Consider the following 12,554-nt stretch of genomic DNA (forward strand, 5'->3'; position numbering starts at 1 on the left):
CCTTCTTTTTCACTGCTGCATAGTATTTCATTGTGTGAATGCTCCACTGCTTTTTTATTCATTCATCTATTGATAGGTACTTATTTGGGCTGTTTCCAGATCTTAGCTAATATAAATTGTGCTGCTATGAACACAGGGGTGCATATGTTTTTTCTGATTGGTATTTCGGTATTTGTAGGATATATTCCTAAAGGTGGGATCACTGGGTCAAATTGCATTTCCTTTTTTATTTTTCTTTGTCTTTTTATTTATTTAATTTTTTAAAAATCTTTATTGTTCAGATTACATTTGTTCTTCTTTTTTTCCCCCCCCATAACTCCCCTCCTCCCAGTTCCTGCCCCACCCTCCGCCCTCACTCCCCACCCACTGTCCTCATCCATAGGTGCATGATTTTTGTCCAGTCTCTTCCCACGTCTCCCATTCCCCTTTCCCCCCAAGAATAGTCAGTCCATTCCCTTTCTATGTCCCTGATTCATTATAATCACCAGTTCATTCTGTACATCAGATTATTTATTCACTTGATTCTTAGATTCACTTGTTGATAGATGCATGTTTGTTGTTCACAATTTGTATCTTTACCTTTTTCTTCTTCCTCTTCTTAAAGGATACCGTTCAGCATTTCGTATAATACTGGTTTAGTGGTGATGAACTCCTTTAGCTTTTCCTTATCTGTGAAGCTCTTTCTCTGACCTTCAATTCTGAATGATAGCTTTGCTGGATAAAGTAATCTTGGTTGTAGGTTCTTGCTATTCATCATTTTGAATATTTCTTGCCATTCCCTTCTGGCCTGCAAAGTTTCTGTTGAGAAATCAGCTGACATTCGTATGGGTATTCCCTTGTAGGTAATTGAGTCTCTTTCTCTTGCTGCTTTTAAGATTCTCCTCTTTGTCTTTTGCTCTTGGCATTTTAATAATGATGTGTCTTGGTGTGGTCCTCTTTGGATTCCTTTTGTTTGGGGTTCTCTGCGCTTCTTGGGCCTGTAAGTCCATTTCTTTCACCAGGTGGGGGAAGTTTTCTGTCATTATTTCTTCAAATAGGTTTTCAATATCTTGCTGTCTCTCATCTTCTGGCACCCCTATAATTCTGATGTTTGTACGCTTGAAGCTGTCCCAGAGGCTCCTTACACTATCTTCGTATTTTCGGATTCTTTTTTCATTTTGCTTTTCCGGTTGGGTGTTTTTTGCTTCTTCGCATTTCAAATCTTTGACTTGATTCTTGCGCTCCTCTGGTCTGCTATTGGGTGTCTGTATAATATTCTTTATTTCAGTCCGTGTATGCTTAATTTCTAGTTGGTTCTTTATCACAGCATCGAGGGTCCAATTAGATTTTGTGAGGCTCTCATCAAGTTTATTGGCAGCTTCTAGCACGTTATTGCAAGCCCTCAAAATTGTGTTTTTTAGCTCTATATCCTCCATTTCTGTCATGTTTTTTTGTCTCCGCATTTTTTATGCTTTCTTGATGCACCCCTTTGTGGTCTTTGTGCGCAGTCTTGTTCTAGGTAAGCCTTGATTGTTGTAGTCAATACTAGAGGGATTTGACCACCAGGCAGACTGGCTGTGAGAATCACCTGTATCTGCAGTGGGAGAACTTCTGTCCTCTGGAGAGGTGCTAATCTAGCCTTTGCCTGAGGCTATCCGGCAAATGGCTCTGCGCAGGGCTTGGGCGGGGTTGGTCGCATGGGATCAGGGCGGGCGGAGGGAGCAGTTATGGCTGCTCTCAGTCCAGTTCCCAGAGGCCCTGCTTCTCAGAACCCTGGCAGCCGCTGCAAACCTCGGAGAGAAAGCTGCCCTCACGTTCCAACTGATACCAGACAATCCCGCTTCTCCTGTTTGAGTCTGAGTCCCTAGAGACTCGCCCGGATCTGGAGCTCAGAGTCTGACACTCCCTCCTGATTGAAAACGACAACTGCGCCCTCAGCCACCAGCCCGCTTTGCGCGCGCACCTCTGCACCTTTATATTTTCCACACTGCGCCTCCTCTGAGCCTCGGTATGCTGTTGTCTTTCCTTCTAGTTGAAGAGTCTCTCCTCAGCCAGCCTTCATGTGGTTCTGGGTGATGTCCGTTCCATCTCTTAGTTGTATTTTTGAAGTGGTTGTTTGTGGCAGCAATCTCCGGTGTTTACCTATGCCGCCATCTTGGTCTCTCCTCCCTCATTTTCATTTTTAAGTTTTTGAGGGAACTCGTACTGTTTTCCAGAGTTGCTTCACCAGTCTGTATTTGCAGTGGCTGTGTGCCTAAGGTTCCCTTTTCTCCACATCCTTGCCAATACTTGTTGTTTATTGATTTATTGATGATAGCCATTGTGGCAGGTGTGAAAGGATAACTCAGAGTTGTTTTTAATTTGCATCTCTCTGATGATATTGACATTGAGCTTTTTTTCATATCTATTATCCATCCATATGTCATCTTTGGAGAAGTGTCTATTCAGATCCTTTGCCCATTTTTAAATTGGATCATTTGTCTTCCTAGTGTTGAGTTGTATTAGTTATTTATATATTTTGGAAATTAACCCTTTGTCAGATGTATCATTGGCAAATATGTTCTCCCATACAGTGGGTTCCCTTTTTATTTTGATTATGGTTTCTTTGCGTAGAAGATTTTTAGTTTGATGTAGTCCCATTTGTTTATTTTGTTCTTTGTTTCTCTTGCCCTAGGAGATGTGTTGGTTAAAATTCTGCTATGTAAGATGTCTGAGATTTTGCTGCCTATGTTTTCTTCTAGGATTTTTATGGTTTTGCGACTTACATTTAATTTGGGAAAATTGGACAGGTACATGCAAAAAAATGAAACTAGACCACCAACTTACACCATACACAGGAATAAACTCAAAATGGATAAAAGACTTAATGTAAGTTGCGAAACTATTTTTGCCTGTTTTAACATTGTATATCCTGTTTCTTAATCAAATGAGTTTTAACACCTGCCTAGGAAGTCATTTCATTTTGTATCTCCAAATAATTTTATGTTGCTCATCAAAGATAAGCTTCTGTTCAAGTTAAACTTTGTCTTCCATGACACAAACTCCTGACTTCTATTATTCCCTTGTTCTCTTCATTTGTATATCACCTTTTCATCCTTGATGTCCTTGCTCAGAGGTTTTTATCCAGTCTTCCTCCTAACTCGTTTTGCACTTAAAAGAAATATCACACAGTATCAGTAATAGCATCCTATGTTCTCAGTCTAATTTTGCTGTTCTTATTTGAGGCATAATCACATTTTAGTAAAGTGAAATTTGGTGAGATGCCATGTAATGTTGTTTTAATGGTATTTTGGGACTTCACATGCAAAGAGGGAATTAGTGGGTCTTAATTTTGCAGCTTTTCTGTCTAAATCAGTTTTTATCACTTGAGTGTTGGTAGGGGACATAAGTTTGGAGTCAGGTTGGTGTTCAAATCTGCCTTGCCCAGGAAGGAACTTTTGGTGTGATGAATGTCTTCTAAAACTAGATTGTGATGATAACTGCATAAGTAGTATATAAATTTCTTAAAACTTACCAAAGTTTTCACTTAAAACAAGTAAATTTTACTGTATGCAAATTATCTCTATCTATCTATCTATCTATCTATCTATCTAAAAGCCTAAGTGACTGGCCGACTGGCTGGTAGCTATGATGTGCACTGACCACCAAGGGGCAGACGCTCAACGCAGGAGTGGGAACCACAGGCATGGAAACATGGAACAGACTGATGAATCTCAGAGGGAAGGGGGGAGGGCGGGAAGAGATTAACCAAAGATCTTATATGCATACTGGGGTTCCAGTGCACGGATTCGCCCTGGTACATGGATTTCTGCACCAGTTTTGGCCCAGTCCCCTCTGCCTGGCCTGCGGGGATTGGGCCAAAACTGGTTCTCTGACATTCCCTGAGGGGTCCTGGATCGTGAGAGGGTGCAGGCGGAGGGACCCCAGATTTGTGCACCAGGCCTCTAAGTGCCTCAATAAAACTTTTGCTCTACTATTTACCAGTTGGTAATCTCTGATGAGTCATTTAACCTCTGAGTCTTATTTTATTCATTTGACATAAGACTATAGTAATGCCTGCTTTCCTAAACTTGCATATGAGATTACGATTAACAATAATATAGGCTATGTGATTGCCCAATAGTAGGTGCTCAGTTAACAACAGCTACAGTTATCTGTACAGACTAAACGTGAATTAGTTGCTACCACTGGTACAGTAAACTCACTGAATGCTCATCTGATAGTAAAGAGAAGGATTCTATCTTCTTCTTGACCAGCTCCCCACTGCTGGCTCCTATATATATATATTTTAAATAAGTCTTTATTGTTCAGATTATTACAGATGTTCCTCTCCCCCCCCCCCATAGCTCCCCTCCAACTGGTTCCCACCCTACCCCATGTCCTTACCCCTCCCCCCACCCCCCATTCTTGTCAGTAGGTGTAAGATTTTTGTCCAATCTCTTCCTGCACCGCCCACATCCCCTTTCCCCCGAGAATTGTCAGTCCACTCCCGTTCTGTGCCCCTGATTCTATTATATTCAGCAGTTTATTCAGTTCATAAGATGTTTTATTCACTTGATGTTTAGATTCACTTGTTGATAGATATGTATTTGTTGTCACTTTGTTGTTCATAATTTTTATCTTTACCTTTTTATTCTTCTTTCTCTTCTTAAAGAATACCCTTCATCATTTCATATAATCCTGGTTTGGTGGTGATGAACTCCTTTAGCTTTTTCTTATCTGTGAAGCTCTTTATCTGACCTTCAATTCTACATGATAGCTTTATTGGGTAGAGTAACCTTGGTTGTAGGTTCTTGCTATTCATCACTTTGAATATTTCTTGCCACTCCCTTCTGGCCTGCATAGTTTCTGTTGAGAAACCAGCTGACAGTCGTATGGGTACTCCCTTGAAGGTAACTAACTGTTTTTCTCTTGCTGCTTTTAAGATTCTCTCTTTGTCTTTTGTCCTTGGCATTTTAATTATGGTGTGTTTTGGTGTGGTCCTCTTTGGATTCCACTTGTTTGGGGTTCTCTGCGCTTCTTGGACTTGTAAGTCTATTTCTTTCATCAGGTAGGGGAAGTTTTCTGTCATTATTTCTTCAAATAGGTTTTCAATATCTTGCTCTCTTCTTCTGGCACCCCTATAATTCGGATGTTGGTAGGCTTGAAGCTGTCCCAGAGGCTTCTTACACTATCTTCATATTTTTGTACTATTTTTTCCTTTCGCTTTTCCAGTTGGGTGTTTTTTGCTTCTTTGTATTTCAGATATTTGCCTTAATTCTTGGGACCCTCTAGTCTGCTGTTGGATCTTTGTATATTATTCTTTATTTCAGTCAGTGTATGCTTAATTTCTGATTTTTTTTTTCATATCCTTGAGGGTCTCACTAAATTTCTCGGAGGTTTCTAGAAGATTCTTGAGTAAGCTTATAATTGTGGTTTTGAACTCTGTATGCAGTAGTTTTCTTTCCTCCATTTCTTTTGTTTGTGACTTGTTTCTTTGTCTCCGTGTTTTGGCTGCTTCCCTGTGTTGATAGAGTGGCCTTGTGTGGTAGATGTCCTATAGGGTCCAGTGGTTCAGCCTCCCGAGTCACCTGAGGTGGACACTCTTGGTGCACCCCTTTATGGGCTGGGTGCACAGTCCTGTTGTAGTTACGCCTTGATTGTTGTTGGTATCACTGGGAGGAATTGACCTCCAGGCCAGTTGGCTGTGAGGACCAGCTATGTCTACATTGGAAGAACTGCTGTGCTGGAGACACCCTTATGGGGCAGGACTTGCTTCAGTGGGGCTTTGGTGCTCACTGAGTCTGCCTCTTGAGTGTGTCCCTTATGGATCTGAGGAGTTGTAATTGGATGGTCCCACTCTGATCACTGGGTACACTGGCTCTTGGATCTCCAAGCAGGTGCAACATCACCCACTGCCTGAGGCCACCCAGCAGGAGCTACAGAGAGATCTGCAGATTCCTCTTCTTTGTTTCGGGTTTGGAAGTTCCCAGATGAGGCCCAGCTGTGAAGCAAGGTCGGCTGCTGCTGCTGCTGAACCTTGGGCCTTGTTTTGGAAGCTTTGGAGCTCTCTGATGCAGCTGCAGTTTGACAGGTTTTTAGAGGGAGAAAGGCCAGGCCATTCATATGCAAAAGCCGATGCACACAGCTTGGGTGGGGTTGTAAATTGGGTGGGGCGGGGTCTCAGGGAATCACCAGGGCCGAGCAAACAGCAATGGTTGCCTGGCAGCCCTGCCCTGATAGGTCCCTGGGTCTCTGTGTCCCGCGGCCCCGTGCAGGAACAATGACTGCTACAAGCACCTTTGTGAGAAAGCCACCCTCACGGTCTGGCCGGATGCCAGACAGTCCAGTTTCTCTCTGTATGAGTCTGGGTCCCCAGTTTCTTGCCCGTAATTGGAGTTCAGAGCAGTCAGGAACTTGTATCTCCCTCCCGATTGAAAAAACAACAGCGTACCCAGCTGCCGGCCCCTTTTGCGCAAGCCTCCGTACTTCTGCACTTCCACACCTCTGCACCTCCTACCCTCTTCAATGTGCTTTTCTCTTTCCTTCTAGTTACAGAATTTCCACTCAGCTTGCCTTCCCGTGGTTCTGGATGATATTCATTTTTTCTTTTAGTTGTAGTTTTAATGTGGTTGTGCTCGGCAGCAAGTTTAGGTGTTTACCTATGCCGCCATCTTGGTTGTCAGTCAGCAATTGACATTTTTGATGCAAGTCTGATACTCTTGAGATCCCTTCCCTGTCCTTATAATTATAAAAGTATTCAGCTGATTAATGTTTGTATTCTCTTGGTCAGTGTATGAGATCAATTCACAAGTCTTAGGGTTCTATATGATTAAGGGATGATGTGGTACAATGAAAGGTATGTAGACTTTAGGTACAAACTAGTTTTGCTGCCTGTATGCCAGGTGTATGCCATAGGAAAGTTATCTGATAACAGAATACTTTACTCATCTGCAAAATGGGGTCATAATATATTTAAGATATGCATTATAAGGTACATTTTAAGGTAGTTTTGATGAGCCTTAAATGGTAGTTATTATTGTATTAGATGTGGGATGAAATTGATAGACAAAAAAGTAGAACTCAAGTTATGAGGAGTTAAATAAAGGGGAGATATAAAATAAGACTTACTGAGCACCTTAGCTTCAGAGCCTTTCATACTACTAGATGATTAAAAAAAATATGCAAGTTTCATTGAATTGTAAATGATTGGATATACTATTTACTTTCTTCAATTTGTTCATTAAGACAGAAAAAACGTATTTTCTTTGGTGTATATTGTATGTTCTTTTTGTATTCCTTTGATTTTTAAGATCAATAAGTAAAAATCTGAAGAATATATCTCTGGGAAATATTGTCCTGAGTTTTGAGTCTTATGAAACGAAGGTGATGCATTTTTATATAGTAACTAGTGGCCTGGTGCACGGATTTATGCATATTAAAAGGAAATTAATTAGAAGAAATATTTTAATATCGCTATTCGCCATTTCTCTGTAATAGAAGTGTCAGAGATGAAAGAAAATTAGCAAAACATGAAAATAACATAAATTGATTAATAATAACAACATGATATAACAACAAAGACATGATATAAAAACAACAAAAACAAGATATAGAAACAACATTGATAAAAACAATGACTGATAAATTGATTAAACCTATTCTAATATCTCCCTGTATACCACATTAAGAGTAAAAACACTTTCAGAGTGCTTGACCAATTTCCCTTGTGATGAAGTATTTACAACTTTAACTTTAACGTGACACGCTCCTTGAACTCGAGAGAAAGCAACATATAACTGACCATGTTCGAAAACGGGTTCAGGTAGGAATATTCCTACTCTGTCTAGAGTTTATCCTTAAGATTTATTAATAGTCATCACAAATCCTGGCATCACGGGAAACTGTCTTCAAATTAATTTAAATGAGAGGCCAGTGTCAGAAGGGGACAAACCAATTCTTGGAATCAGAACAACCTCTGATTCTGTTAATACTTCAGCTTTGATTATGTTAGGGCGCATGTGCGAGTCAACGTTTATTTTTAAATTGCCAGTGCACGTCATTCGTACTGGCCAGCTGGTTGGATGGACATATGGTTGGTCACTTAGCCTTTTATATATATAGATACTTAATATTGGAGAAATATTTCTTAGTACTTAGTACTTTGAATTTGTGGTCCCATTGGCTTATTGATACCAATATTGTGTTTCTTTAGGTTAGGTCTTAATCATGGAACTCACACTCATCTAAAGAAGATTATTACTCTTTTTATTTTTATTTTTATTTTTTTATATTATTGATTTTTACAGAGAGGAAGGGAGAGGGATAGAGAATTAGAAACAGCGATGAGAGAAACATCCATCAGCTGCCTCCTGCACACTCCCCACTGGGTATGTGCCCGCAAACCAAGGTACATGCCCTTGACCAGAATTGAACCCCGGACCCTTGAGTCCGTAGGCCGACGCTCTATCCACTGAGCCAAACCAGTTAGAGCAAGATTACTACTCTTTTTAAAACCCTCCACTTATTTCATCATCTTTAAACACTAGGGAGGATTTGGTATTAAAAACTAGGTCATAGATTTGGAATACCAAGTATCATAAAAATAAATGAATATTTGTTTCCAAATTAACATATACTGTGCAAGTTTACTTTTGCTCTCCTAGTTTTTTTTTTTTTTTTTTTTTAAATATATTTTATTGATTTTTTACAGAGAGGAAGGGAGAGAGAGATAGAGAGTTAGAAACATCGATGAGAGAGAAACACCGATCAGCTGCCTCCTGCACATCTCCCACTGGGGATGTGCCCGCAACCCAGGTACATGCCCTTGACTGGAATCGAACCTGGGACCTTTCAGTCCGCAGGCCGACGCTCTATCCACTGAGCCAAACCAGTTTCGGCTCTCCTAGTTTTTAAACTATGTGTGGAGAAGGAAGTGTGGGTTGCTTTAGCTTCTTTGGTTAAGGGTTAAAAAGGGATAGGATATTATAACCTTTTATTTTTAAAATATATTTTTTATTAATTTCGGAGAGAAAGGGAGAGGCTAGAGAGAGACAGAAAAATCAATAATGAGAGAGAATCATTGATTGGTTGCCTCCTGCATCCCTCCCACTGGCGACTGAGCCAGCAACCCTTGTATGTGCCCTTGACCGGAATCAAACCCAAGACCCTTCAGTTCACAGGCTGACACTCTCTACTGAGCCAAATGACCTAGGGCAGTGGTCGGCAAACTCATTAGTCAACAGAGCCAAACATCAACAGTACAACGATTGAAATTTCTTTTGAGAGTCAAATTTTTTAAACTTAAACTATATAGGTAGGTACATTGTTATTAACTTAATTAGAGTACTCCTAAAGCTGAGGAAGAGCCACACTCAAGAGGCCAAAGAGCCGCACGTGGCTCGCGAGCCGCAGTTTGTGCCGACCACAGACCTAGGGCAATAACCTTTTATTAGGTACTGAGATCAGTCCATGTTATTAGTTACAAGAGGCCCGGTGCCCAACATTTGTGCACTGGTGGGGGGTCAGTCTCTCAGCTTGGCCTGTGCCCTCTCGCAGTCCAGGACCCTGAGGGATCTTTAGTGCTACCGGGTAGGTGGAAGAGGCTCCCGCCACCGCTGCTGTGCTTGCCAGCCATGAACCCAGCTTCTGGCTGAGTGGTGCCCGCCTTGTGGGAATGCACTGACCAGCAGGGGTCAGGTCCTGTGTTGAGCGTCTGCCCCCTGGTTGGTCAGTGCACATAATAGTGACTGGTCGTTCTGCCATTCGGTTGATTTGCATATTTGCCTTTTATTATATAGGATTATATAGGATATAGATTGAATATAGAAGTAATAAAAAATCATGACCAAAAGCAGGGAAAAATATTTTTATTTTTCTTGTTTCATATTTGAGGAAATTACCCTAATTTCCTATCTTATAGTAGGGAAACAGGCTCAAGTGTTAAGTGGTTGTCCTGTAGCACATTGGAAGTGAAGGAGGGATAGGATTCAGTTAGGAAGGGGTACAGTTGAGGGGTTAGCAGCAATAAGAACATAGGTCTTTGCCCTTATGGAAAATACAGTCTAATGGGGGATACAGATTAGAAGAAAACATGATTATAAATTGAGTGAATGTAGCTGAGGAAGTGTGAGCGATGCTGTGAGTTTATAACAAGAGAGATCTAATGTAGACCAGGGATGGCTTAGTAAAGTGTTTGAGAGGAAGGGATTTCAAGGGAGTGACATTTAGGCTGAGACTAGAAAGAAGTTCAGGAAAGAACATTTCAGGCTGAGAAAGAGTATGTACAAAGGGCTTCTGAGATAAGGAGGACCCTTCCACGAACTAAAAGAAGGCTTTTGCTAAACACAGATGCTTAATGAGCAAGGTGCAGAAGAGTGATCCTTAGGTGGAGCCTAGCATATAGTCAGGGGTTACATCAGGCAGGAATCTTATGGGTCAGGGAAAGAATCTTACGTTTTCTCCTATGTACTAGGTGTACCAGTTAATAATGGCGGATTTTGTAATCAAAGAAAACACAATAGTTTCAAAAGAAACATCAGAAGTGATTTATTCAAAGTAATGTCCATCGCTAGCTACAGATTTCCCCCATCTTTCAGGTAATTTGTGGATACCGTCCCAATAGAACTTTTCTTGTTTTGAGGCAAACCATTCAGAGGCCCAATTTTCCACTTCTTCGAATGTTTTGAAGTACTGCTCAGAAAGTGCATGTGCCATTGATCAGAACAAGTGGTAATCTGAAGAAGCAAGTTCTGGTGAATATAGCAGGTGGGTTAATACTTCCCAGGCAAGATCTTTTAAGGTGTCTTTAACTGGTTTTGAAGTGTGTGATGGTGCGTCATCATGAAGCAAAATTACTTTGCTGTGTCTTCTGGCCCATTCTGGTCGTTTCACGATCAAAGCGTGGTTCAGATTGATTATTTGTTGTCGGTAGCGATCAGTATTAACGATTTCAACTGGCTTTAGAAGCTCATAATACACCACACCTTCCTGATCCCACCAAACGAATAGCATTGTCTTCTTTCCGAAGCGATTTGGCCTTGTAGTCAATGTTGATGGTTGACCTGGATCAACCCATGATTTTGTGCGTTTGAGATTCTCAAAATAAATCCATTTTTCATCGCCAGTCACAATTCGATGCAAAAAAGACTTTGTTTTGTGCTGTTGAAGCAACATTTTACTGATGACTTTTCGGTTTTCCATTTGTCTTGTTCAGTTGATGTGGCACCCATTTTCCTTCCTTTAAAATTTTTCCCATTGCTTGTAAACAATCAGAAATTGTTTGCTGAGCAACGTTTAATCTTTCTGCAAGTTGTTTTTGAGTTTGACATGCATTTTTATCCAATAATGCTTAAAATTGTTGGTCTTCAAACTTTTTCGGTTGATCTGTACCTTCTTTGTCTTTCACATTGAAATCATCACTTTTAAAGCTTTTAAGCCAGGATTCACAGTATCTTGAGATGGAGCATGTTCACCATAAGCTTCTCGAAGTATATGATAACTTTTTCTTCAAAATAAAGTAATGAATTGAAACTTTCGCAAATGTTCTTTTTTTGGCACGAAATTTGCCATTTTTAAGCATAAAAATGTCTATGATGTTAACACCTTCAGAAAATTTGACATATGAAGTTTTGAAGCTTGCTGTCAATACAACAAAATAGCATACATATCAAATCGCATATATATCAACATATGTGTAACTCCATCTATTGAAAAAAATCCGCATTATTAACTGGTACACCTAGTACACTGGAAAGCCATGTGAAAAGTAATTGGGGAATCTTAAAAAAGTAATCCAGCAGAAAAATAATAATTTCAAGGGCTAGAGGGGTGTCAGAAGATAGAAAAGTGGGCAGTTTCAAGATTTATTTTGGAAGTAGAATAGAGTATTGGGGATGAATGACAAGGCTGCGGATGAAGAGAGGAGAAGAAATTAAGAATGAACTCCAGTCTGGCTGCCGTGGATCGGTGGTTGAGCATCTATCTATGAACCAGGGTGTTAAGGTTCCATTCCTGGTCAGGGAACATGCACGGGTTGTGGGCTGGATCCTTAGAGTGGGGCATGCAGGAGGCAGCCCATTGATTATTCTCATCATTTATATTTCTCTCTTTCTCTCCTCCCTTCCTCTCTGAAATAAATAGAAAATATATTTAAAAAAGTTAAAATTACTTGAAAATACCTTGGTGTTAAAATTTGGTCCTATGAGAAAAGAGATTATTTCTTACCCCTAGAAATTCTACACCCTAGAGATAACCTGAATGAATTAATTGGCTTATTTATTTATTTATTAGATCAAAAGGGATTTTTGTTTAGACTCTATCATAACCCTTAAGTAGTTTTTTAGAATGTTCATTACTTGATTCCTAGCTTCTAAAGCCCTTAGTAGCCGTGTTTCAAATATTTGATAAAAGTATGTTAAGAAAATTTTATAAGTAGACTATATGCAATACTAGGAAATAATCTGTTATGTCATCTTTCACTGGTCTCCTGGTCCTTTTCTTCACTTCTCCAGAGATTAGTAGTAGTATCAATTTAGCATGTATTACTGCAAATCCTTTTCTGTTGATATACTATCATGTACCCATAAGAATTTTAT

At 40.1% G+C, this 12,554-nt stretch overlaps 1 protein-coding gene across 9 annotated transcripts in view; it reads left to right on the plus strand.

The window, feature by feature from the left end:
- The window catches only part of ZMYM2 (zinc finger MYM-type containing 2), a 164,164-nt gene that overhangs the window by 8,048 nt on the left and 143,562 nt on the right, over positions 1-12,554 (plus strand). For 7 of the 9 annotated variants that reach the window (XM_070409361.1, XM_070409363.1, XM_070409367.1 and 4 more), the window contains exon 3: positions 2,721-2,847. The exons of the other annotated variants lie outside the window; for them this stretch is intronic. In XM_070409361.1, the coding sequence (XP_070265462.1) occupies positions 2,783-2,847 (65 nt within the window). In that variant the 5' untranslated portion in view covers positions 2,721-2,782. The remainder of the gene's footprint in view (positions 1-2,720; positions 2,848-12,554) is intronic. 9 annotated transcript variants of the gene reach the window in all.

The sequence above is a fragment of the Myotis yumanensis genome, unplaced genomic scaffold (genome assembly GCF_028538775.1).
Source record: "Myotis yumanensis isolate MYYU_CA2020_CCGP unplaced genomic scaffold, mMyoYum1.0.hap1 SCAF_3, whole genome shotgun sequence".
NCBI lineage: Eukaryota > Metazoa > Chordata > Mammalia > Chiroptera > Vespertilionidae > Myotis > Myotis yumanensis.